This window comes from Neoarius graeffei, chromosome 21 (assembly GCF_027579695.1).
Source record: "Neoarius graeffei isolate fNeoGra1 chromosome 21, fNeoGra1.pri, whole genome shotgun sequence".
Lineage (NCBI taxonomy): Eukaryota > Metazoa > Chordata > Actinopteri > Siluriformes > Ariidae > Neoarius > Neoarius graeffei.
The window spans coordinates 49,131,407-49,159,329 of NC_083589.1; the positions used below are offsets into that span (position 1 = coordinate 49,131,407).

Sequence of the window (27,923 nt, forward strand, 5' to 3'; positions counted from 1 at the left end):
TTTAACTGAGTAATATTTTGACCCATTATCTATTCTGTCGAACCAGTATAATTTCTCACTACGTTTTCCACCCTTGCAACACGATCTCGACTAGAAAACAGTAGTGAACTTTTCATACACAGAATGACACAGTTAGTCTCTCATTATACTCCTGCCTGCTTTACATGTGGAAACCAAGGGTTTTTTTTTTCCCTCCATATTTGTTTGTAACATGACTTCACTCAGTTTCATGTGCGAGCCTTTGTAATAGCCCACATTCGCAACTTGTAATTAGGATTTCAACAAAAGTGTGAATCCAAGCTGAAAGCACGTAATTACAGCAAATCGAACATGTTGTGCACTATGAACACTAAATTTGTGCACGCTGAACCACTGAATGGATTTCACACGCGAGTGGTGAAGAATTGGCGAAAAAACATTGCCCAAAATTCAGACTTTTAAAATAAATGCTTTTTTTTTCTTGCACAATATCGACTCGCTATTGTCTGTTTTTCACGCTGAACTTGATCTTTTGGCGCAAAGAAGGATAGCGATTTAAGGGAAATATTAAATATAAAAATGTGACACTAGGAAACAAAGAACTGCATGAATCATCCATACTTGTGCTGCAACTCCTAAAAACAGCCATTGTGTTTTTCTTACCTTTAACAGACAATGTGAGGAGAGAAAACAAACCAAAAAAAAAATCCCAAGCAAACAAAACAGTAACACTCAGCATATAAATGCAGTGTGTTTAATAGAAATCACAGTGGTGAGACAATATTGTGCAGAAAAAAAAGTAAGCTTCCTTTCTTTATTGCCTGCTTTTTAATTATTATTAGAATCTGTTGTTCACTACTGTGTCATCAAAGTGCTATTTTTTAATCTGGAAACCAATTAATGTGGATGGATTCCAGATTTCTAAACTGAGACTAATTAGAATAAATGGCAAACAAATATAATTATCATTGCTATGACTATTCATGAATAACAACCTAAATATATTTCCAATATGTTAGAGTATTATTCAATGCTTATTTCAATCCCGCCTGTTCTCATGTTAATGAATGGGACAGATGGCAGAATTTTGTTTTAAGTTACAGCTTTGCAAATTATTTTGGGGATATAGTGTTCTGTTGTGGGGCGGCACGGTGGTGTAGTGGTTAGCGCTGTCGCCTCACAGCAAGAAGGTCCGGGTTCGAGCCCCGTGGCCGGCGAGGGCCTTTCTGTGTGGAGTTTGCATGTTCTCCCCGTGTCCGCGTGGGTTTCCTCCGGGTGCTCCGGTTTCCCCCACAGTCCAAAGACATGCAGGTTAGGTTAACTGGTGACTCTAAATTGACCGTAGGTGTGAATGTGAGTGTGAATGGTTGTCTGTGTCTGTGTGTCAGCCCTGTGATGACCTGGCGACTTGTCCAGGGTGTACCCCGCCTTTCGCCCGTAGTCAGCTGGGATAGGCTCCAGCTTGCCTGCGACCCTGTAGAACAGGATAAAGCGGCTACAGATAATGAGATGAGATAAATTAAAGGGTGTGGTTAATAAAGCGATTGACGCTTTTGTACAATGCAGCTGAGCATCTTGCATGCTGCACATACAGTTGTGATCAGAAGTTTACACTACCGTTCAAAAGTTTGGGGTCACCCAGACCATTTTGTATTTTCCATGAAAAGTCACACTTTTATTTACCACCATAAGTTGTAAAATGAATAGAAAATATAGTCAAGACATTTTTCTGGCCATTTTGAGCATTTAATCGACTCCACAAATGTGATGCTCCAGAAACTCAATCTGCTCAAAGGAAGGTCAGTTTTATAGCTTCTCTAAAGAGCTCAACTGTTTTCAGCTGTGCTAACATGATTGTACAAGGGTTTTCTAATCATCCATTAGCCTTCTGAGGCAATGAGCAAACACATTGTACCATTAGAACACTGGAGTGAGAGTTGCTGGAAATGGGCCTCTATACACCTATGGAGATATTGCACCAAAAACCAGACATTTGCAGCTAGAATAGTCATTTACCACATTAGCAATGTATAGAGTGGATTTCTGATTAGTTTAAAGTGATCTTCATTGAAAAGAACAGTGCTTTTCTTTCAAAAATAAGGACATTTCAAAGTGACCCCAAACTTTTGAACGGTAGTGTAGTCCTCTATATAGAATTCCCTAGATAGTGAGTCGGGAGTAGTGAATCTTGGATATGAATGTCATGGCAATATTTGGGCTTTCACAGTAATTTCTTTGAACTGTTCTTTTTCTGTGGCAGAATGATTGTACAGCATACATCTTTAATAATTAAAAAAAAACACTAGAATTTGGTGCACAAATTTTTAATTTTCTTTGGGTTTTCTGAAATCAACACAGGGTCAAAGGTATACATACAGGGTCAAAAATATACATACAGCACACTTAATATTTGGGTAAAATGTCTCTTCTCAAGATTCACCTTGACCAAACATTTTGGTTTACCATGAACAAGCTTCTGGCAGAATTCTGATTGGATATTTCATGACTCTTCATGGTAGAATTCGTAGAGTTCAATTCATTTTTTTTTCTTGGCATGGACTTGACTTATAAGCACAGTCCATATATTTTCAATAGGGTTGAAGTCAGGACTTGTTTTAAGCTTAACGTTAGCCTGCTTTATCCTCCACAACCAGCTCTGATACGTGTTTGGGTTCATTGTCCTGTTGTGACTCCCATGTCATGTTCAAGTTTCTGATGCTGAAGAATTCTGAGGTAGTCCTCCTTCTTCATTATTCCATCCACTTTGTGCAATGAATCAGTTCCACTGGCAGCAAAACAGCCCCAGAGCATGATGATCCTACCACCAGCAGCTGGTACAGTGTCCCTCTGTACATGGTGCTCATTATGGCCAAACAACTCAATCTTTGTCTCATCTGACCATACAGCTATTTTCCAGAAGGCTTTTTCTTTGTCCGTGTGGTCAGCTTTAAACCTTAGTTAAGCTTGAAGGTGTCAATTTTGGAGCAGGGGGTTATTTCTTGGATAGCAGCCTCTTACCCGTAGTCCATGGTGATATAAAACTCACTGAACTGTAGACAGTGATCCATCAGCATTCAGTTCATGGCAGGGCTGTGCCATGGTGGTTCCCAGGTTGCTCTTGACCATCCAAACCAATTTCCTTTCAGCTGAGGGTGACAGTTTGGGTTTTCTTGAGGCAAAGTGGCTTGGCAAAGTGACTACACCTCACAATAACTTGGATACAATTATTTGAACTGATCTTGGAATTTGCACTTGTTTAGAAATGGCTCCAAGAGACATTCCGGAGTTGTGCATATCTGCGATCCTCTTTCTCAGATCTGCACTGAGCTCCTTGGACTTTCCCATTTTACTGTGTGTTAGTCCATCCAATGAGTGCTGTAAACAAACCCTTTTTATGAAGGCACAGAGAAGCTTCCAGCTGTAGTCAATCATAATCATGAACAGGAAGTTAAGAGACCTCAGCCTTGGCAAGATAAGAGACATTTTGGAAGTTTCAGCACTTCTGAATTAATAATCTAAGTGAGCGTATGTAAATTTTTTGACTCTGTACGTATAATTTTGACCCTGTGTTGATTTCAGAAAACCCAAAGAAAATTAAAACTTGTGCAACAAATTCTAGTGTTTTTTTAATTAAAGATGAATGCTGTACAATCATTCTGCCACAGAAAAAGAACAGTTCGAAGAAATTACTGAAAGCCCAAATATTGCCATGATATTCATATCCAAGATGACCTTCATGTCACTGTATGTAAACTTCTGACCGCAACTGTACTTTCCAGCAAAAAGGTAAAGATCTTAACAGTTTTGCAGCAAAGACATGATTGTGAGTAAACACTGTTAGCAAAAAAGTTGTTAGTGATGTGAAACTACTGCCGTATAAGAGGAAACACTTTACGATGTGCCGTTATTGGAAAATAATCAACTTTGGGACAGTTATGGATCACACCACCCTGTTGTTGGGTTTTTTTCCCCCTATTTTCTTTCTTACTTGTCCTATTTTTTAATCATATTTTTAATATTGTCTCTTGCCATGATGCTATAATATATTGTAAGTCACTTATAACAATTCCTAAAGTATTTCTGCTTTATCAGACTGCAATTTTCCATTAATTTTTTTTTGTGCTTAAAAGTCTAGTTTTTGAAAAACTAAGGAGAAGTTCATCTTATTTCACATTTAAGGAGTTCTAAATATCCATCCATTGTCCATAACCGCTTATCCTGTGCAGGGTCGCAGGCAAGTTGGAGCCTATCCCAGCTGACTATGGGCGAGAGGCGGGGTACACCCTGGATAAGTTGTGAGATCATCGCAGGGCTGACACATCGAGACAAACAACCATTCACACTCACATTCACACCTACGGTCAATTTAGAGTCACCAATTAGCCTAACCTGCATGTCTTTGGACTGTGGGGGAAACCGGAGCACCCGGAGGAAACCCACACAGGCACGGGGAGAACATGCAAACTCCACACAGAAAGGCCCTCGTCGGCCACTGGGCTTGAACACAGAACCTTCTTGCTGTGAGGAGACAGTGCTAACCACTACACCACCATGCTGCCAGTTCTAAGTATTTATTCAGCAATTTCATCATCTCAGACTTATTTAAAAAATGCCCCCCATTGGACTCCATTGAATTGCAACATCCATAATACACACATTGCACACACACATGCCTCAGCTGATCCAGACAAAATGTTCCTTCGTCAACATTCTTGTTCAGGAAAAGGCTTTAAGGAAGCTAAAGCATCCAGCTGTCTTAACTGCCTTTGCATACTTGAATCGTATGAATGTATTCATCCGCTGTGTCGGGGCACTTCCCGGATGTGTGTTCCTGCCTTTGTTGCTACATGCTAAGTTTCTCAGAGGTGTAAACAACCTACAGGTCACTACAGAAAGGTGAACCGGCTCCTCAGAAAAGCAAGCTGAGCTCTTGTGTGTCGCAGCAGAGGGGAACCGTCAGGGCCTTCTAGACGTTCAGAGAAGGCCGAAACGTATCAGCTTTTCAAATGTTATATTTAATTTCTTTCATAATTTCATTTCAATTATTCTCTTCTAATTCGGCCTCATTTTCTATCAAATCTGCTTCAGAAATGAAAGGGTTACTGTCCTGAAAACATTAAAATCGAGTTATCCAATGAGATTTCTTTGTTTGTTGTCTCTAGGCTGAGAAGAGTTTAGAGCTGGCTCACTCATTGGTTAGGACTTCTTTGCTGGGACAGAAGGCCATGGCAGTGTATGTTTATGTAGGAAGTGACAGGTGAATTAACCAATCAGATATTGATTTATAGTGGGAGGGACCAAAAAATTATCATCCTAGGCCTTCTCGAAGGCCAACGCTAGCTTAAAGGAACAGTCCACCGTACTTCCATAATGAAATATGCTCTTATCTGAATTGAGACGAGCTGCTCCGTATCTGTCCGAGCTTTGCGCGACCTCCCAGTCAGTCAGACGCAGTCAGACGCACTGTCACTCCTGTTAGCAATGTAGCTAGGCTCAGTATGGCCAATGGTATTTTTTGGGGCTGTAGTTAGATGCGACCAAACTCTTCCGCGTTTTTCCTGTTTACATAGGTTTATATGTAAAGTCCGCACTATAATGACAGGCGTACTAACACCTTCTGCGCGCTTCGGCAGCGCACTGATATCTGAGCTCCGTATCAATGCGCTGCCGAAGCGCGCAGAAAGTGTTAGTACGCCTGTCATTATAGTGCGGACTTTCCATAGCATAGAAAATCGCTACGTTTCAATTTGGGTAACTGAACTTGTTTCATATCACTGGTCATATAAACCTATGTAAACAGGAAAAACGTGGAAGAGTTTGGTCGCATCTAACTACAGCCCCAAAAAATACCGTTGGTCATACTGAGCCTAGCTACATTGCTAACAGGAGTGACAGCGCGTCTGACTGCGTCTGACTGACTGGGAGGTCGCGCAAAGCTCGGACAGGTACGGAGCAGCTCGTCTCAATTCAGATAAGAGCATATTTCATTATGGAAGTACGGTGGACTGTTCCTTTAACCTTGACTCGGTGCCATCAGCGCAGCAGTGAAGTCACCTTCCAGCCAGTGTAGCATTCATCAGTAGTGTTAGCGAATGCTAATAAAGCAGTCAAGCCAGTGCTATCTGTCAAGAGCAAGTAGCACAGGCTAACAACCGAGAAACTAAGATTTCTGTCTCCAGACTCTTCTTCCACGCTGTACGCTCGCTACAGTATTTTTCACTCAGACTTAAGTATTCATTTCCCTACGTAATTTACTCAGTTACTTTTAAAATCAGCATCGACAGCTATACACAATGGAGCGACCTGGCAGCCTGACGCTAATTCCTTGCAAAATCCTTTGCCCTGTTGCTGTTTTGATGTGTCTGGCTAAGTTTTGGCTGAGCTCTAATAGTAACGGCTCGCCATTGGTCACAAGTGTGTATCACTTTCCCAGCATACTTGCTGATATATCTTTTGAACTTAAGCTGCTGTGTCAACTATATGTTAAAACTAACAATTCTGACTTCCAGTGAAATATATCATGTGAAATGATGCACTCAGAGGAGTAAGTGTGAACCTTGCTAGCTCGGAGGATCTGGAACATGAGCGGTAGGCCATGCGTGATGAGTTCTTCGGTGTACTCGTCCTCCTGGATGCAGCTAAAGTCTTTAAGCAGGCCCTGGATCAGCGGCCGCCGCTGCTGCAGAAAGCACGTCTTCAGAGACTCCAGCCATGTGTGCAGAGTCCATGGCACACCTACACACACGACCAACACTCATCTGTCACTCCATGGCATCTATGCAGCTCAGAAATCTGTGCCACGCCTAGCAGTAGATATGTATCTCTGCCTAATACTGTACTGTATCAGTATTAACCCATGCAGTGACTCTCTGTGGTGGGAAATGAAAGCAGTGAAGGCGTGCAGTAACCAAAATCAATGAATACTAACATGCTGCAGATGTGATGGCAGTCGTGCAGTGTGGTTACTAACCCAAGCTGCGGATGTCTATGGTAATGTCCACATGGCCGTGTTCGGCGCTGTGGTACATGGCCTCTCGGAGGGCCCTCAGTTTCGCCTTGCCTGTGCGCAGTGTGCCCTCTGAGTGGCTTGTTCGTTTCTCGCCGCCAGCCTCTGAGCCCTCAGCCAGGATCTCTTCTAGAGACATCATGTCGCCTTTGTCCTTCTCCGACTGGGACAGAAGCTTCCGGAAAACGTTCCTGCACAAACACACACTTACTTAGGCTCTTCTGATAATCCTAATCACTCATCCAGGAGTAAAAGTACACTAATGAAAGCCACATTATGCCAAAATGCAATTACTGGGATAGAGGAAATTATTAATGTACTAACATTAACTTCGAAGAACATTTGGTTAATGCGAGCACTGTGACAGTGATGCACCATTACTTGTACACATTCATAATATTTCATATCCCCATGCGTTTCGCTTAGCTATCCAGCTCCAAATGATGAACACAGAGCTGACACTGTGTTTTTACCAACAAAAAGATGAGCCGGAGTTTAAAACTGCAAAATACAATGTGCATTTTCAAAGGATGTCGAGCCCATTAATATTTATGACTCATTTATCAAGAAATGAAAATAATCTTTTGCACATTTTACCGCTGTCTGCTGTGGGGCATGATTATAACTCAGTAAGAGTACACTCTGACTCGGAGAATGCTTGTTTCAATTCATGCAAAGCAACAAATCAACATAAAGTCTTGTCTCAAATGTCTCAGGGGCTTGAAGCACAATGAAGCAGGTTTCTTAAGCTTGGCTCAGGCTACAATATTGTTCTGACTGATTCCTTAAGATTGCAATGAAAGAGCTGGATGTGTAATGCATTTGATTCTCAGTTAGAATTGTTATGGTGAATTTCAATAAGCCTTCATTATGCAGTGCTGAGCCTGGTGCGAATAAAAGAGTGGGTGTCCATATTCACGCACTTTAGAATTCCCACGCATTACATTACATTAACGGCATTTAGTGGATTCTCTTATCCAGAGCGACGCACAATGTACCCAGAGCAGTCTGGGGAGCAGTCGGGGGTTAGGTGCCTTCCTCAAGGGGACTTCGGCTATTCCTGAAATGGCCTTGAGCAAGGCACGTAACCCCCCAACTGTGTGCATATATCTCATCTCATCTCATTATCTCTAGCCGCTTTATCCTTCTACAGGGTCGCAGGCAAGCTGGAGCCTATCCCAGTTGACTACAGGCGAAAGGCGGGGTACACCCTGGACAAGTCGCGAGGTCATCACAGGGCTGACACATAGACACAGACAACCATTCACACTCACATTCACACCTACGGTCAATTTAGAGTCACCAGTTAACCTAACCTGCATGTCTTTGGACTGTGGCGGAAACCGGAGCACCCGGAGGAAACCCACGCGGACATGGGGAGAACATGCAAACTCTGCACAGAAAGGCCCTCGCCGGCCACGGGGCTTGAACCCGGACCTTCTTGCTGTGAGGTGACAGCGCTAACCACTACACCACCGTGCCGCCCCGTTTGTGTATATATATATATATATATATATATATATATATACAAAAAAAAATGGTATGCAAAAGTTTGGGCAACCCCGGGTCAAAATTACTGTTACTATGAACAGTTAAGCAAGCTGAAGATGAAATGAACTCCATAAGGCATAAAGTTAAATACGAAACACACTTTTCAACATTTTAAGCAATATCGGTGTATTGTTTTGGTTTTGTACAATTTTAGAGTGAAAAAAGGAAAGGAGTCACTTGCAAAAGTATGGGAACCCGAGGAGATTTGAGCACTCAGGTCACTTTGACCAAGGTCTCAGACCTTAATTCATTTGTTAGGGTTATGGCTTGTTCACACTCATCATTAGGAAAGGCCAGGTGATGCAAATTTCAAAGCTTTATAAATACCCAGGCTCCTCTAACCTAGTCCCAAAAATCAGCAGCCATGGGTTCTTCTAAGCATCTTCTTACCACTCTGAAAATGAAAATGGTTGAGGCCCACAAAGCAGGAGAAGGCTATAAGAAGATAGCAAAACGTTTTTAGGTTGCCATTTCCTCAGTTTGAAATGTAATTAGAAGTGGCAGTTAACAGGAACAGTGGAGGTCAAGATCAGGTCTGGAAGACCAGGAAAATTTTCAGAGAGAGCTGCTCGTAGGATTGCTAGAAAGGCAAATCAGAACCCCCGCTTGACTGCAAAAGACCTTCAGGAAGATTTAGCAGACTCTGGAGTTGTGGTACATTGTTCTACTGTTTAGCGACACCTGCACAAATACAGCCTTCATGGAAGAGTCATCAGAAGAGAACCTCTCCTGTGTCCTCACCACAAAATTCAGTGTCAGAAGTTTGCAAAAGAACATCTAAACAAGCCTGATGCATTTTGGAAACAAGTCCTGTGGACCGATGAGGTTAAAATGGAACTCTGGCAGCAAAAAGCAAAGGTATGTTTGGAGAAAAAAGGGCACAGAATTTCATGAAAAGAACACCTCTCCAACTGTGAAGCATGGGGGTGGATCAATCATGCTTTGGAGTTGTGTTGCAGCCAATGGCACGGGGAACATTTCACAGGTAGAGGGAAGAATGGATTCAATGAAATTCCAGCAAATTCTGGAAACAAACATAACCCCATCTGTAAAAAAACTGAAGTTGAAAAGAGGACGGCTTCTACAAATGGATAATGATCCTAAACACACTTCAAAATCCACAATAGATTACCTCAAGAGGCGCAAGCTGAAGGTTTTACCATGGCCCTCACAGTCCCCTGATCTGAACATCATTGAAAATCTGTGGATAGACCTCAAAAGAGCAGTGCATGCAAGATGGCCCAGGAATCTCTCAGAACTAGAAGACTTTTGCAAGGAAGAATGGATGAAAATTCCTCAAACAATAATTGAAAGACTCTTTGCTGGCTACAAAAAGCATTTACAAGCTGTTATACTTGCCAAAAGGGGTGCTAACCATGCAGGGTGCCCAAACTTTTGCTTCGGGCCCTTTTCCTTTTTTGTCATTTTAAAACTGTAAAAGATGAAAATTAAAAAAAATTGTTTCTGCTTAAAATATGAGTCATCTTTAACTTTATGCCTTTTGGAGATCATTTCATCTTCAACCTGCTTAACTGTTCACAGTAACAGCAATTTTGACCAGGGGTGCCCAAACTTTTGCATACCACCGTATATATATATATATATATATATATATATATATATATATATATATATATATATATATATATATATATATATATATATATATATATATGATTGTACAGCATACAGCTTTAATGAGGCGGCATAATGGTATAGTGGCTAGCACTGTCGCCTCACAGCAAGAAGGTCCTAGGTTTGAACCCAGTGGCCGGTGAGGGCCTTTCTGTGCGGAGTTTGCATGTTCTCCCCGTGTCTGCATGAGTTTCCTTCGGGTGCTCCAGTTTCCCCCACAGTCCAAAGACATGCAGGTTAGGCTAATTGGTGGCTCTAAATTGATCGTAGGTGTGAATGGTTGTTTGTCTCTATGTGTGAGCCCTGCAATAACCTGGCGACTTGTCCAGGGTGTACCCTGCCTCTCACCCATAGTCAGGTGGGAAAGGCTCCAGCTTGCCTGCGACCCTGTAGAACAGGATAAGCGGCTACAGATAACGGATGGATGGATGGACATCTTCAATGACTTCAAAAAACAAGATTTGAGTGCACAAATTTGAATTTATTTTGGATTTTCTCTAATCCAATCTGTTAATAAGTGGTGCTGAAGGTTCTACAATGTCTTTTAACTTGACAAGGCCAAGGCCTATTAACTTCTCATTCATCATCATGATTGACTACAGCTGGTAGTTTCTCTTTGCCAGCATAAATAGGATTTGTTTGACAGCACTCATTGGATTGACCAATACTCAGAACCATGGGAAAGTCCAAGGAACTCAGTGAAAATCTAATAAGAAAGAGAATTGTAGATTTACACAAGTTGGGAAGGTCTCTTGGAGCCATTTCTAAACAACTGCAGATTCCAAGATCATCAGTTCAAATAATTGTATGTACATAAGTACAAGTTATTCGGATGTGTCACCACTTTGGCAAGGTCTGGAAGAAGACCCAAACTGTCACCCTCAGATGAGAGGAAATTGGTTAGGATGTTCAGGAACAACCCAGGAACCACCAAGGCTCATGCCTGCCATGAACTGGAAACTGCTGGAACACCAGCATCACTGTCCACAGTGAAGCGAGTTTTACATCGCCATGGACTGAGAGGGTGCTGACCAAGAAAGAAGCCCTTGCTCCAAAATCGACACCTTCAAGCTTGACTGAAATTTGCAGCTGCCCACATGGACAAGCCAAATGCCTTCTGGAGAAAAGTTTCATGGTCAGATGAGACAAAGATTGAGCTATTTGGCCACAATGACGAGGTCTGTTTGGAATAGTAACGGTGAGACTTTCAAACCTAAGAACACTGAACCAACTGTCAAGCATGGTGGTGGTAGCATGCTGTTTTGCTGCCAGTGGTACTGGTGCATTGCACAAAGTGGATGGAATAATGAAGGAGGACTACCTCCAAATTCTTCAACTTCACCTCAAATCAACAGCGAAACAGTTGAAACTTGGACACAATTGGGTGTTCCAACAGGACAATGATCCCAAACACACATCAAAACCGGTTTTGGAATGGATAAAGCAGGCTAACATTAAGCTTCTGGAATGGCCTTCCCAAAGCCCCGACCTCAACCCTATTGAAAATTTGTGGACAACTCTTAAAAGCCAGGTCTGTGCCAAGAAACCAACCAATTTAAATGAACTCTACCAATTCTGCCAAGAAGAGTGGTCAAATATCCAGCCAGAATTATGCCAGAAGCTAGTTGATGGCTACCCAAAGTGTCTGGTCGAGGTGCAACTTGTTAAGGGACATTTAACCAAATATTAGTGGGGGTGTATGTAAGTGTACAGTAAATGACTTTTTTGTAATTGGGGTGTGTGTGTGTGTGGGTTGCAGCTGATGGCAAAAAAGTAAGCACTGCCAGGAATGCATACCAACAAGGGACACTAAAACACCTTCTACATACCGTATACCAACTGCAGCATGTCCATTTGTAACACACCCACTGTAAGATTTTCGTTATTATGTGCTGTGTACACAGACATGCACATTCGAATGGTGTTTGCTTTTCCAGTACTCCAGGTCATTATTCTAACAGACATAAATGCACACACAGTGTTCTGTTTTATCCAATATTATTTCAGAAGGGTGTGATTCATTTTTGTGTAAGCATAAATGAAATTTTAAAAAATGCAGGTTTGATTTCGTGCATTTTGAATTTGATCTTTACAGCTGCTGTTTGTTTTGTGATACCGTGACCACTATTTTGAAAATAACAAGATCGAGACAAAAAATTTAAAGTCCAATCCAATTGTTATCAATAGTCATGAAAACCTTGTTTCATTTATGTTTTACAAGAAAAAAACCCCATGATTTATGTTATATATGTGTGGATTATGTTGATTCATTGCTTTTATTACATTAAAACAGATGACAACTTCACTGTTAAAAGTGATCTATCGAAGGGCAGTCTCAAGCTTCAAGTCCGAGTCCCTCACATTTAAAAAACAGATCCTTCTGGTTTGAATTCAAATATGAAAGAGTTATGATTATTTTGAACACTTGGGAAATATAGATACAAAGAGTGGTATTGCAACAGTCACCATGTCACCGTGTAATGTTCTTTATATTGTGTGGACACATCCACAAAAAAAAAAAAAAAAAGCATGCTAATCAAAAGAATTATATTTTGAACCGGTTCACCATTTTGACAACGCGTGTCCAGTCAGTGGGAAAACACTGGGAGTGACATCAGTGGAGTGAAATATCAGGAAATATGTCACTCAGCTCCGCGATGTATTTCGTATGAAAAATGCGAGTTTTTCAACACGAGAAGATAAACTTCATATCTTCAAGCCAACGTGATATTTTCTGTTTATTATATTGACACACTCACAGACAAAAAGTACCCAAATTTATCAAAACAATTCATCGATTTCCTCACTAGTGACATATAGAGATGTATTACACATATAGGCCACATTTTCAATGGAATAAAAACGTGTTCTATTCTCTTCTTAGCGGGTTTCATTCATTTGGTTTGATAGCATGCCATATTGTTAGCATATCACTTATCCTATGTGTATTGTGTCACTCTACCCAATGGAGAATGAGCGTTGTCAAGACAACACAATGTCAGAGACGTAAAACTTTGCTGCCAGGTCGCGCCATTTTGTGTAGCTGTCGATGTTGATTTTAAAAGTTACTAAGTAAATTACACAGTGAAAATAATAATAATGATAATAATAATAATCGGCTTGACTGTACTAGCATTGGCCTTCGCTAACACTACACTGGCTGGAAGGTGACTGGACTGCCGCGCTAACAGCACCCAGTTGCAGGTCAGCTAGCTTTGGCCTTTGAGAATGCTGATATGAAGAGTGTGTACGTATAATAATAATAATAATAATAATGGCTTTTTTCATGGTCTATCAGATATATTCCATTCAGCTAGCATCAGTGTCGTAGTCGAGTCAGTAAACCTCGAGTCCGAGTCCAGTCTCAAGTCCCCAGTGTTCAAGTCTGAGTCAAGTCCAAGTCATTAAAAAAAATTTCAAGTCGAGTCCGAGAACAAGACTCCAACTGCACCATTTGACGGTGACTGTTGTAGTGTCATTAACATTAGTGTGTTCCTGAACATGACGTATGAACAGGTGAATGTGCTTCTCTTTATCAGGGAGTGCGAAGTATTCTGTCAGAGATGGTTGGGAGACGGATGTAAGTGCAGAAGGTGTGTTTATTAATACAAGTGAAGACACGTAAACAATCCAGAACGGCAGGCAAAATCGTAAAACAGTGAAACAGGCAATAGGTTGAGTGAGGCACGAACAGGCTATCGTAGACTCGGCAGAACCAAAGACGAGAAACAGGAAATCAAACAAGGAAATAAGGCTCGGTAATGTGTCAGCAACACAACTCAATACTTCGCAAAGTCAGTGCATTTTCACAGTTTTTATATAGGCATGCTGATTGTGCCTTAATCCTGTGCAGGTAAGAGTCGTTTACGGCGCACGCGCGAGAGTCTATCTGATGCATGTGCTAAGGTGTGCAGGTGTGACACTCTTACACGAAATTAGTACAAAAATTAATGTAGATATAAATATCTTAGGGCGGCACGGTGGTGTAGTGGTTAGCGCTGTCGCCTCACAGCAAGAAGGTCCGGGTTCAAGCCCCGTGGCCGGCGAGGGCCTTTCTGTGCGGAGTTTGCATGTTCTCCCCGTGTCTGCATGAGTTTCCTTCGGGTGCTCCGGTTTCCCCCACAGTCCAAAGACATGCAGGTTAGGTTAACTGGCGACTCTAAATTGACTGTAGGTGTGAATGTGAGTGTGAATGGTTGTCTGTGTCTATGTGTCAGCCCTGTGATGACCTGGCGACTTGTCCAGGGTGTACCCCGCCTTTTGCCCGTAGTCAGCTGGGATAGGCTCCAGCTTGCCTGCAACCCTGTAGAACAGGATAAAGCGGCTAGAGATGATGAGATGAGATGAGATAAATATCTTATGCCAAATTATTATGGCATGTTACAAAAAATCAAGAAAAAATCAGAGTCCTCGTCTCTAATCTACGAGTCCAAATGCAATTAATGCACGAGTTCGAGTCATCAGTGCTCAAGTCCAAGTCGAGTCACGAGTCCTTAAAATTAGGGCACAAGTCTGACTCGAGTCCCAGTCCTGGACTCGAGTACGACAAGCCTGGCTAGCATGATATTGAACTCATCTTCGACTCGGTCAATATCATGCTAGCTGAAGGGAATATATTTGATATACCACTCAACACCAGCCAATATTATTTAAATATGTCACGGTTACAGTTCTCGATGTCCTGGATGTAGTTCGTACGAAAAATACAGTTGGAATATTTCCCAGTAAAACACTTGTGTCTATGTAGTGTGTAATATATATAGGCATTGAGTTCACCCTTAACTCAGTATGTTGCTTTAGTAGAATACATGTGTTTTATGTGTGTCTTACCTGTGCCCATGCGCTGCAGCAAGGCTGTATGAGTTCATATCCCCTAAAGGAGCAGAAGTGATGCCATTGCGGTAAGTGGTTCCAATTAAGGGGTCTGCTCCCCTCTCCAAAAGCAAACTGACCAACTCAAAATTGCCTGTAAACATCGCAAAGAAGACATACATACATTTTATTAAGCTATTTCATCTTCCACATTATTACTCATACTGAACATCACACTCAGTACTGTTTGTCTTTATAATGGACAACTGTACAAGAGGAATGATTTCAAACCCCACTATCCCATCATTTGTAATTATTTATAATCCCACTGCCACCCAAATCAAGTTTCCATTTTGAGTCTGGTTCCTCTCATGTTTTCTTCTTTGTGCCATTTTAGGAAGGGTTCCCCCTGATGGATCTCAACCTACATTCAATGTTTTGGAAATCTGCTTTGTCTATTGTTAAAGGCGCTGTACAAATAAAATTTCATTTAATAATTAATTTTGATTGGGGCGGCACGGTGGTGTAGTGGTTAGCGCTGTCGCCTCACAGCAAGAAGGTCCGGGTTCGAGCCCCGTGGCCGGCGAGGGCCTTTCTGTGCAGAGTTTGCATGTTCTCCCCGTGTCCGCGTGGGTTTCCTCCGGGTGCTCCGGTTTCCCCCACAGTCCAAAGACATGCAGGTTAGGTTAACTGGTGACTCTAAATTGACCGTAGGTGTGAATGTGAGTGTGAATGGTTGTCTGTGTCTATGTGTCAGCCCTGTGATGACCTGGCGACTTGTCCAGAGTGTACCCCGCCTTTCGCCCGTAGTCAGCTGGGATAGGCTCCAGCTTGCCTGCGACCCTGTAGAACAGGATAAAGCGGCTAGAGATAATGAGATGAGATGAGATGAGATGAGACTCTACTATCAAATATATACATGTTAAAACTATTGTTTAAAACTTATTTTAACGTTTTGTTCTGAAATTTGCATCCACTGCATATTATTTCCCCCTCCCCGCAGTATTTTCCCTGCTGTCAACACACCTGATTAAAGTCAAGTTCTAATTAACAAATTAACATAAAATGGGTTCCACCTGTGTTTCAAAATCAGCCCGCAGTAATGCTGCAAAGAAAATCGTTTGCTTCAACAGTCATTTACAAAGCGCTTGGTAATGAGCCAGTATGTTGACTTCTGCGTAGGGGATCTACTAAAGTATGCAGAAAAGGGCGATTTGAGGACCAGGACTGGAAGACACTGTGTTAAATGATTATACTGGAAACGAGTTATTTATGATCTGCCTGACTGTGTTTGATGAATTATGTTTGAGATAAAAGCTGTTCTTTCACCCAAAGCACTTTTGGGTAAATACACCTGAACAAAAAAACCGAACCAATTAAATGAGAATAATGAGTAACATGGAAATGTGCTGCATCTGCATTAGAAGCATGAAAAGTAATTAGTGTGCCTCTGAAAGATAGTGCTGTCGATTTTGCTGAGAAATAAGTACAAGTAATATGGGTCCAGTTTCCTGGATCTTAAATAGGAGAGATCATCTTAAAGTCAGTATAGTGGCTAGCACTGTCGCCTCACAGCAAGAAGGTTCTGGGTTCGAGCCCAGTGGCTGACAGAACGGGGGCCTTTCTGTGCGGAGTTTGCATGTTCTCCCCGTGCCCGCGTGGGTTTCCTCCGAGTGCTCCGGTTTCCTCCAAAGACATGCAGGTTAGGTTAACTGGTGACTCTAAATTGACCGTAGGTGTGAATGTGAGTGTGAATGGTTGTCTATGTGTCAGCCCTGTAATGACCTGGTGACTTGTCCAGGGTCTACCCTGCCTTTCGCCCGTAGTCAGCTTGCCCACGACCCTGCACAGGATAAGCGGTTATGGATAATGGATGGATGGATCTTAAAAAGGAGAGAGCATGTGTGTGTGTGTGTGTGTGTGAGAGAGAGAGAGAGAGTAAATGTACACTTTACGTTAGTTTGGGAGTCTGACTTAAAAAAAAAAAAAAGGGGTCAACATAAACATTCTCATATCCTGATAGATTAATGTCTTATATACGGTATGCTAGTAAAATTTTAATGTAGTTACAGAACTACTGAAAGTAATTATTGTTATTCTAAGCAGTTGTACACACCACACTACATTCGATAAATCAATTTAGCTCTCCTGTTCTACTTTCCTGGCTGTCCTGGTGAAATGTGAACCAACACTGTTTATTAAGAATAATCAATTTTGGACATAAACGTCCATTTTAGAACATGTAATTTCTCTAAAAGTGTAATTAGCTAGTTATTCATCCATATTATTATTATGCTAGCCATATTAGTTCCTGTATTATACGTATTAATTTGCTGCGTGGCATCCGTTTTCTTTAATTAATCCCATTATTTACTTTTCACTGAATTAATAAATGAGTATTAGTACATGTTGTACCACAGCACTGGTGAATTCTTCATTCTGATTGGTCAGACGGTCTTGGCTCGTTTTCTATAACAGCATCTCTGACAGCAAAGGACGTTCTACATAATATACAGTACTGTGCAAAAGTCTCAGGCACCCTATTTTTTTCATACAAACTTTGTTATAGATTTCTATTTTATGACTTCTACATTATCGAGTCAGTCCAAAAACATTTTAGATTCCAAATGTTCATTTTCCAGCACAAAATTAAATCTCATCTCATTATCTCTAGCCGCTTTATCCTTCTACAGGGTCGCAGGCAAGCTGGAGCCTATCCCAGCTGACTACGGGCGAAAGGCGGGGTACACCCTGGACAAGTCGCCAGGTCATCACAGGGCTGACACATAGACACAGACAACCATTCAAACTCACACCTACGGTCAATTTAGAGTCACCAGTTAACCTAACCTGCATGTCTTTGGACTGTGGGGGAAACCGGAGCACCCGGAGGAAACCCACACAGACACGGGGAGAACATGCAAACTCCGCACAGAAAGGCCCTCGCCGGCCACGGGGCTCGAACCCGGACCTTCTTGCTGTGAGGCGACAGCGCTAACCACTACACCACCGTGCCGCCCACAAAATTAAATGCTACAGAAAAAAAAAAGTTTGTATCTGAGCAGCATATTCCATAAGAGAGCACTTTTCAGATTAAAAAAGAAAACATAATGAAGGCTGCTGGGTTTTGGTGCAAAATTAAGACGCGAGTGTGACAGTCAAAGTGCCAGAAGAACTGTGGCTGGTTCTGCAAGATGCTCAGTAAAACCTACAGCTCATTTCCGCATAAAACTGCACTCATTGGACCTCAGACTACTATTTTTATTTTATTTTATTTTTTAAAGCAAAGCATCGTCTCTCACCAAATATAGACTTTGTTTCATTTATCATGGCTTACTGATTACTGTTTATAATATATATATTTCATTATTTTTAAGCCAGGCAGCACGGTGGTGTAGTGGTTAGCGCTGTCGCCTCACAGCAAGAAGGTCCTGGGTTCGAGCCCCGTGGCCGGCGAGGGCCTTTCTGTGCGGAGTTTGCATGTTCTCCCCGTGTCCGCGTGGGTTTCCTCCGGGTGCTCCGGTTTCCCCCACAGTCCAAAGACATGCAGGTTAGGTTAACTGGTGACTCTAAATTGACCGTAGATGTGAATGTGAGTGTGAATGGTTGTCTGTGTCTATGTGTCAGCCCTGTGATGACCTGGCGACTTGTCCAGGGTGTACCCCGCCTTTCGCCCGTAGTCAGCTGGGATAGGCTCCAGCTTGCCTGCCACCCTGTAGAAGGATAAAGCGGCTAGAGATAATGAGATGTGATTTTTAAGCCATTTTTGGTCGACAGCATTTCTTTACATGTGCCTAAGACTTTTGCACAGTACTGTATAATCTATAATCAAGCTGTTATTTATCAAAGAAAAAGTATCATCATTGATATGATTTAGCTTTTTGAAAGGAGGAGTTTGTTTAACACTTCTGGAAGGAGGCTCCAGTGTCGGTGCTTTGTAACAGTCAGGGGTGGGTTTCCCAAAAGCCTCTTAACGCTAAGAGCATCTTAACTAGGAGAGAGAGTGTTCATTGTGATGCTCGCTCTACCATTTAACAATGATCTTTGTGCTACGATGCTTTTGGGAAACCCGCCGCAGTACGTTTTCCACCACAAGAAAGTCTTCAGGACAAAGGAGGCGTTTGTTTTTGTCTTCTTAACTTCGAAGGAGAGGAGAAACAGAGGCTGGTGAGAGGATAAACTGTTTATAGCTGCCAGATCATTAGTGATAACAGGAACTAGCTTGTTTCACGGACATTCCACAACATTAAAGGCGTCACGCAGTGGCGATAAAAGTCGCATTATTCTGCACCAGAATGCTTTCGAGATTCGAAATAAATTGACCGTTGATTTTTCAAAAGCTTCCCGCGGTTGTAATCGGTCCTTATTTGGTCATGCCCATCACTTGAAATTTCCCGCGTTCGCAGCGCCCCCTCTCGGTCAATGGAACAGCTGCGTGACATCATACCAGTAACCACTCGGTGCAGTTGCAATGGCGGACACACCAGAAAATAGGAGCGATGCTGAGGAAATTAGCTTTGATTTTACCGATACAGAAGAAGAAAATGGCCCACAAGTAGAGATTTTGACAGCTGAATGTCCTGGTGGTATCCAGCCTTACAGATTTGAACCTGAGCACTCATCTTCAGAAGAAAATGAGGACAGTTCTGACAACGACAGAAACGAAGACGAGAATGAAGAAGACCGGCGACTTGAAGACTTGTTTTGGTTGGTTTCTCTGACTAAATCACTACTTGTGTGTATTTTTAAAGACCATTTTCACTTGAATTAGAATGCTGTGTGATTAATCTATGATTGTGTGTAATACTGATAGCTGTAGGGGGTGAAAGTATAGCTAGAAAGATTGAATTCTAGCAACTTGACAGCTTGCGATCTCGCGAAATGCAGTGGGCCTTCTGATACAGTAGACCCCTTGATATTCCAGTTTTCATCATTTTCCTTTTATTGCGGTTGATTTTAACTTGATATTCAGTATGTTATAGGCTGGGAGTATTGAGCTTTGTATTGTATTGTTTAGTAAACGTACAATCGTCAGTAATAAGTGATAATTATTAGTTAAAGGCAGCTCTGTGGCATAAATCACTGTAAAATTTGGACACAAGTCCAAATTTGGCCTTTTGGTTTCTATCCTATAGATCTATTTTGCTCTCCCGTGATGATCTTTTTAATTTACTGTCCAACCTGCTCTGGTCCGACAAACAAATCGTCTCCATGCTTCTTGAACTGTCTTGTCAGTGGGAAATTCGTGTAAGGCAATTCCTGGCTGGGGCTCGTTGTTACAGCCAAACACAATACACCGATTAGGCATTTTGTATCACAGAATATTAATACATCATTTCATAGTGTTTTGAGTGTTCAAAACTATCCACAAACTGAATAAATCCACAAAATCCGCAATGTAAACAACTCTGGTAAACACACGCTATAGAGAAAACATGGCGACAGGCCAGCATCACCCAAGGGAGGTTACTGGCATGACGTCACACATAAGTTGACCTAGTTAACGGCTGGCTGCCTAAATTTGGCTGTGCGCATCAACTTTAAATGCTTGTAGCGGGCGCATCGTGACACTGAGATCGCGGGAAACCGAGGGGCTTGAATAACCCACCAAACCCGACATTTTGACACATGATATAGCCTGATTGCTGAAATTACCGCACGACGCCTTTAAAGTAACTATAAATGGTGAAAAGGTATGATGTGTCATTCAGGAGTAAATTGAAAATTATAATTGGAGGCAATTTGCTGTGGAATAAAAGGGGAAAAAAAACACTTCGGTACATACTGATGTAGGAACATAATCAACTTTGGGTGACACTTTGTGTCAGGCCATATCACACTATTCCATCATTAATTATTTCCCTATAAGCACACTAAATCGGCTGATTCTTTGAAAATCATTAAATGAATTGATAACGGTGGTATGACCAATGGAGGGTGGCACGGTGGTATAGTGGTTAGCACTGTCGCCTCTCAGCAAGAAGGTTCTGGGTTTGAGCCCAGCGGCCGACGGGGGCCTTTTTGTGTGGAGTTTGCATGTTCTGTCTGTGTGGGTTTCATCTGGGTGCTCTGGTTTCGTCCAAAGACATGCATTGTGGCTCTAAATTGACCGTAGACGTGAGTGTGAATGGTTGTTTGTCTCTCTGTGTCAGCCCTACGATGATCTGGCGACTTGTCCAGGGTGTACCCCGCCTCTCACCCATAGTCAGCTGGGATAGGCTCCAGCTTGCCCGTGACCCTGTACAGGATAATTGGCTACAAATAATGGATGGATGGTATGACCAATGGAGTACATGAAATGATCTCTTGTTCAAAGTCCAGACAGCTGCTTATTTCTTACAGTGAATGTAACAAACATGCCACTAGTCTCGTGAATCCACATTTTTCCAGATAAGACAATATTATCTTAGCGGTATCAGGGAGTCTTCTTCTTGCCATTATCACCCCGACCTTGCTCATTAACAATCTAAATTTAGATTTCTGTAAAGCTGCTTTGAGACAACGTCTACTGTTAAAAGCACTGTACAAACTGAACTGAATTGAATTAATGCTGTCGTGCTTTTGAAACGAGCCTCAGTCCATTTTTCCATGTTGAATCTGTTGAATGCAGAAGCTTCTTTCTCCCCTTTTTAATCCTCTCCATCTAATTCAGTTTACTGTAATAAACAGGATTCCCGACACTGACCATACAATACTGGTTTTAATTTCCCCCTCACTCCATCGCTGTGTCCGAAATCACTCACTACTCACTATATACTGAGTTTGCCATTTTATAGTGCTGTCCGAATGCATTGTAAAAATTATTACACCCTATATAATATGGTGGACTCATAGTATCCCAAAATGCATCGTGAAAAGTACCCTGTGTCCGAAATCGCTCACTCGTTCACTACTTCCTACTCCCCTTATAGGGAATTACTCTATAGAGGACTATATAGTGAGCTCATTGGTAAATTAACAAAAATGCTTTCGGACACTACTCCGTCGCACTGGTATTTACGTCATTACTGTCGCACAATTAAAACGTGCCAGATCAGTTGGCTGGTGGGTTTTCAAAAATAATAAATACATGTATGTATTTTTGTGATAAATGCATATTATACTGAGCGTATTTCCCACATTAATCAATACAAAGAACCTGCATCTTTCAGTTCTTTTAAATTAAGGCTGAATACGTTCTTCTTTGCCGCTGCCTTTTATTAAATCAAATTTGAGACTTTTAATTTGATTTCTTTCAGCGCGACCACAATGCATGATATTGCTTTGGTTAGTGACCATCGGTTGTACGCTACTTTTCGTGATGCATTGTGGGATACTTTGAGTGCACTATATAGGGTGTAAACAATCCTCACTAAGGTTTCGGACAACATTACAAAATGGCCTATACTGCCCTATATAGTGAGTAGGGAGCGATTTCGGACACAAGGACAACTGATGGTCACTAACCAAGCAATATATACCATCATGCATTGCGGTCATGCTCAAAGAAAAGCTGCAAAAGCTGTTTCATAAGGACTGTTAAGTATTTTAGATCGAGTACAGTAGAAGTTTGTTTTTCCTTATGGCAACAGGCATGAGACAAATTTATAAGTTGTGGCGCAATAATATTGTAGTGTGTTGGGGGTGAGTGGACGGAGGAAGAAACACATTATAAACGGGCATTCAAGTACAATTAAAAATAGCAAGAGAATAGAGAATAAAATAGAATAAGACATAAAACACAAGAATAAAAGTTAGAGTGCAGAGCGAGGAATTAATCGAAAGCCTCAAATTTGATTTAATAAAAGGCTGCAGCGAAGAAGAAAGAAAGGATTCAGCCTTGATTTAAAAGAACTGAAAGATGCAGCAGACACAAAGTACTTTGTATTAATTAATGTAGGAAATACGCTCAGTATAATATGGATTTATCACAAAAATATGTGCATGTATTTTATTTTGAAAACCCACCAGCCAACTGATCAGGCACGTTTTAATTGTGCGACAGTAATGACGCAAATAACGGTGTAGTGGAGTCGTGTCCGAAAGTGTTTTTTCATTTTACCGATGAGCTCACTCACTATATACACTACCGTTCAAAAGTTTGAGGTCACCCAGACAATTTTGTGTTTTCCATGAAAAGTCACACTTTTATTTACCACCATAAGTTGTAAAATGAATAGAAAATATAGTCAAGACATTTTTCTGGCCATTTTGAGCATTTAATCGACCCCACAAAATAATGTGATGCTCCAGAAACTCAATCTGCTCAAAGGAAGGTCAGTTTTATAGCTTCTCTAAAGAGCTAAACTGTTTTCAGCTGTGCTAACATGATTGTACAAGGGTTTTCTAATCATCCATTAGCCTTCTGAGGCAATGAGCAAACACATTGTACCATTAGAACACTGGAGTGATAGTTGCTGGAAATGGGCCTCTATACACCTATGGAGATATTGCACCAAAAACCAGACATTTGCAGCTAGAATAGTCATTTACCACATTAGCAATGTATAGAGTGGATTTCTGATTAGTTTAAAGTGATCTTCATTGAAAAGAACAGTGCTTTTCTTTCAAAAATAAGGACATTTCAAAGTGACCCCAAACTTTTGAACGGTAGTGTACTACTTTTAACATCATCCACGACTGAGACAAGTATAGATCTTTCTTCTGCCATAAAACTCAGTGTTTTGATTTGTAGTGAAAATGCGCCGATCATGCAAGCACAGTTTTCGCGCGACATTTGCTTGGCGGCACTAATAGTTCACCACGTGTTTTCTTGACCTTCCGAACAGCATTTTGTGGTCTGTTGCTCAACAAATCTGGGAAATTCGCCAACGATCTACAGTCGAGATTGTCTCCTGATGGATTCACAAGGTTCTGTAAGGTATCTGTAGTAGGTGCCTGGAAAATGCACCATTTTGGTGATTTCATGTCAGATTTACAGTAACGTCCTTTGGTCCAATTTCACTTTGGTTTGTATTTCCTGCATATGGAGGCTTGGTAGTGTAATGCAGCAGGTAGAACTCAAGATCCATCATCTGAGCATCTGGTGGACTGACACACACATAGATTAAACCCTACGTATACATCTGTAGTGCAGTGATGCAACTTACTTGAGCTGCCGAAAACCAAAAACCAGACATTTGCAGCTAGAATAGTCATTTACCACATTAGCAATGTATAGAGTGGATTTCTGATTAGTTTAAAGTGATCTTCATTGAAAAGAACAGTGCTTTTCTTTCAAAAATAAGGAAATTTCAAAGTGACCCCAAACTTTTGAACGGTAGTGTAGTCCTCTATATAGAATTCCCTAGATAGTGAGTCGGGAGTAGTGAACGAGTGAGTGATTTTGGACACAGGGCACATTGTAGCAAACAGATGATGGATTGATGTATTAAGAATGAGAAAAAAATGTCAGACACTGTAATATTGTAAACCCTTAAAAAAAAATTCCCAGGGTCTTTCAGCAAGTCCAGACTTACATTCATCATAAGAACATTTATTGCATTGGTTTTTTTCTTTCTATAGTGTAAATCTGATTTGTACAGTGCATTTCTACAGTTTTTTTTTCAGAGATGGATGAAAACTTGTCCACAGTTGACATATATCCAATGCTGTCCAATGACTTTCTCCAGCAGCAGATGTTCTTTCGACTCCATGCCATTTGAAGAACGATTGACATCAGGCTACAAAATGGCTTAATTTTTCTACGCATTGAATTGAATAGATTGAATCTGGCATCAAATTACAAGACGCTACATTAAACATGAGAAGCATTTCTGCTGTATTAAAAAGGCTTTATAGACTTGGTTGAATTTGTATTTTGTACTTTACAGTTCGGTATGTACAAATGCTGCAATTAAGTCGGGGGGGGGGGGGGATGCTCCAAAACATGACTATCAACAGGCCGCTTCCTGAATCTTCTTCTTCTTCTTCTTCTTCTTCTTCTTCTTCAATAATATTGGTACCAATATACTTCTTCTCCATTCCTCACACATCCTTTCACTTTCCAAGATCTTGTTAAACAATCTAGTCAAAAATTCAACTGCCATCTCTCCTAAGCACCTCCATTCCTCCACTGGTAGATCACCTGCGCTGACGACCTTACCACTTTTCATTCCCTTCATAGCTCTCCTTACTTCCTCCTTGCTAATCTGCTGTACTTCCTGATTCACTATCTCCACCTTGACCAGCCTTCTCTCGCTTTCATCTTCTTTGTTCATCAGCTTCTCAAAGTACTCCATCCACCTTCTCAACACACGCTCTTCTTCACACAATTCTTCCTGAATTTCCCCCCATAGGGATCAATAAAGGAATATCTTATTATTCTATCCGCATTCACTGGATATGAGCAATCACATGGTCTGATTGGCTACTCTACTACTAGGATATCAGCTCATATACCGTGAGTAGAGGAAAACAAAATGGCGGCTTTGTTATCAAGTATTTAAAAGAAACAGAAAGAGCTAAAAGAATATATTTCCCCCCAACCCCAATATCTCCTGTCCCACACTCCAGCCCAGTTGGTGGCGGTAATGCACCTTTAAGTTGGTTTGCCAACCGCCAAGAAACCCTAAAGAAGAAGAAAAACAAAATGGCAGAGCGTATTAGTGAACCAACCGAGGACAAAATAAAAACTGTACTTGAAAACAAAACCCCAACAAAATATGGAATGAAAGTATTTGATGGTAAGAACGTATCTTTTTTTTTTTCCAAGAATTATTATTATAACATTTTTCACAAATTGCTCCTGTCATTTCGCTGGTTAGTTTACATTCTAAGCGGAAATGATTTTGTCAGATGCTTTGTTATAAAGTTTTTATTTCTCGAATTTGCAAAAAATAAAAATGCTCTGTTTCTCAAAATCCAGTGAATGCGGATAGAATAAAACAGTTATTCCACTCAATCTCATCGTACATGGCTTATAGCCAACTCGGCAGGGATCAGGACATTTCGTCCAGTGCCATTTCGTCCAATAGTTGAGACATTTCGTCCAAAGCCTTTTTCATACACACTATCAATTATTTTATATGTGGTGACAATACGTGCAACAAGATCGAGATATAAACAAACCATAATTCATTTAAGAGAGTGCATTAAGCAGGTTTATGACTGCATCTTCCATGATTTATTTACCTAATAACCTATATGTACCTCCCACTGTCAAAGAGCGGTAGGAGATGGATGCAAGTGCAGAATTAATGTTTATTAACAATTATAAAAACACACAGGCAAACAATCCAAAATGGCAGGCAATCTCGTAAACGTGAAACTAGCTAAAGGTTGGGCGAGACACAAACAGGCTAAATCAGGCAAAGACAAAAACAGAAACTAAGAACAGGAAACAGGATCAGAAAACTAGGGACTCTACACAGGAGAATAAGGCTCGGTAATGCGCACTGGCGTGGTGTAATACTTCGCAGTGAAAGTGCGTTTTCTCAGTCTTTATATAGGCACGCTGATGCCTGTTAATCATGTGCAGGTGAGCCTCATTAACAGCGTGCGTGCAGTCCGGAGCGCGCCGAGCGGACTCTCGCACACGCGCTATTAATGAGGCTCACCTGCACATGATCAAGAGGCATCAGCGTGCCTATATAGAGACTGAAGGTGTGTCCGAAATCGCTCCCTACTCACTATATAGGGCACTATATAGTGGGGATGCCATTCTGTAGTGCTGTCCTAAACCTTAGTGAGGATTATTTACACCCTATAGTATAGTGCACTCAAAGTATCCCACAATGCATCACGAAAAGTAGTGTACAACCGATGGTCACTAACCAAAGCAATATATCCCATCATGCATTGCGGTCACGCTGAAAGAAATCAAATTAAAAGTCTCAAATTTGATTTAATAAAAGGCAGCGGCAAAGAAGAAAGTATTCAGCCTTGATTTTAAAAAAAAACTGAAAGATGCAGGTACAATCCCGATTCCAAAAAAGTTGGGACAAAGTACAAATTGTAAATAAAAACGGAATGCAATAATGCAATACAAAAAAGGAACAGCTGGAGGACCAAATTGCAACTCATTAGGTCAATTGGCAATAGGTCATTAACATGACTGGGTATAAAAGAGCATCTTGGAGTGGCAGCGGCTCTCAGAAGTAAAGATGGGAAGAGGATCACCAATCCCCCTAATTCTGCGCCGACAAATAGTGGAGCAATATCAGAAAGGAGTTCGACAGTGTAAAATTGCAAAGAGTTTGAACATATCATCATCTACAGTGCATAATATCATCAAAAGATTCAGAGAATCTGGAAGAATCTCTGTGCGTAAGGGTCAAGGCCGGAAAACCATACTGGGTGCCCGTGATCTTCGGGCCCTTAGACGGCACTGCATCACATACAGGCATGCTTCTGTATTGGAAATCACAAAATGGGCTCAGGAATATTTCCAGAGAACATTATCTGTGAACACAATTCACCGTGCCATCCGCCGTTGCCAGCTAAAACTCTATAGTTCAAAGAAGAAGCCGTATCTAAACATGATCCAGAAGCGCAGACGTCTTCCCTGGGCCAAGGCTCATTTAAAATGGACTGTGGCAAAGTGGAAAACTGTTCTGTGGTCAGACGAATCAAAATTTGAAGTTCTTTATGGAAATCAGGGACGCCGTGTCATTCAGACTAAAGAGGAGAAGGACGACCCAAGTTGTTATCAGCGCTCAGTTCAGAAGCCTGCATCTCTGATGGTATGGGGTTGCATTAGTGCGTGTGGCATGGGTAGCTTACACATCTGGAAAGACACCATCAGTGCTGAAAGGTACATCCAGGTTCTAGAGCAACATATGCTCCCATCCAGACGACGTCTCTTTCAGGGAAGACCTTGCATTTTCCAACATGACAATGCCAAACCACATACTGCATCAATTACAGCATCATGGCTGTGTAGAAGAAGGGTCCGGGTACTGAACTGGCCAGCTTGCAGTCCAGATCTTTCACCCATAGAAAACATTTGGCGCATCAAAAA

General features: G+C 41.4%; 1 protein-coding gene across 2 annotated transcripts in view; it reads right to left on the reverse strand.

Moving 5' to 3' along the window:
* The window catches only part of btbd11a (BTB (POZ) domain containing 11a), a 619,821-nt gene that overhangs the window by 19,560 nt on the left and 572,338 nt on the right, over positions 1 to 27,923 (reverse strand). For both annotated transcript variants that reach the window (XM_060903305.1, XM_060903304.1), the window contains 3 exons: positions 15,002 to 15,137; positions 6,950 to 7,176; positions 6,536 to 6,714 (listed from right to left, as the gene is read on the reverse strand). In XM_060903305.1, the coding sequence (XP_060759288.1) occupies positions 6,536 to 6,714; positions 6,950 to 7,176; positions 15,002 to 15,137 (542 nt within the window). The remainder of the gene's footprint in view (positions 1 to 6,535; positions 6,715 to 6,949; positions 7,177 to 15,001; positions 15,138 to 27,923) is intronic.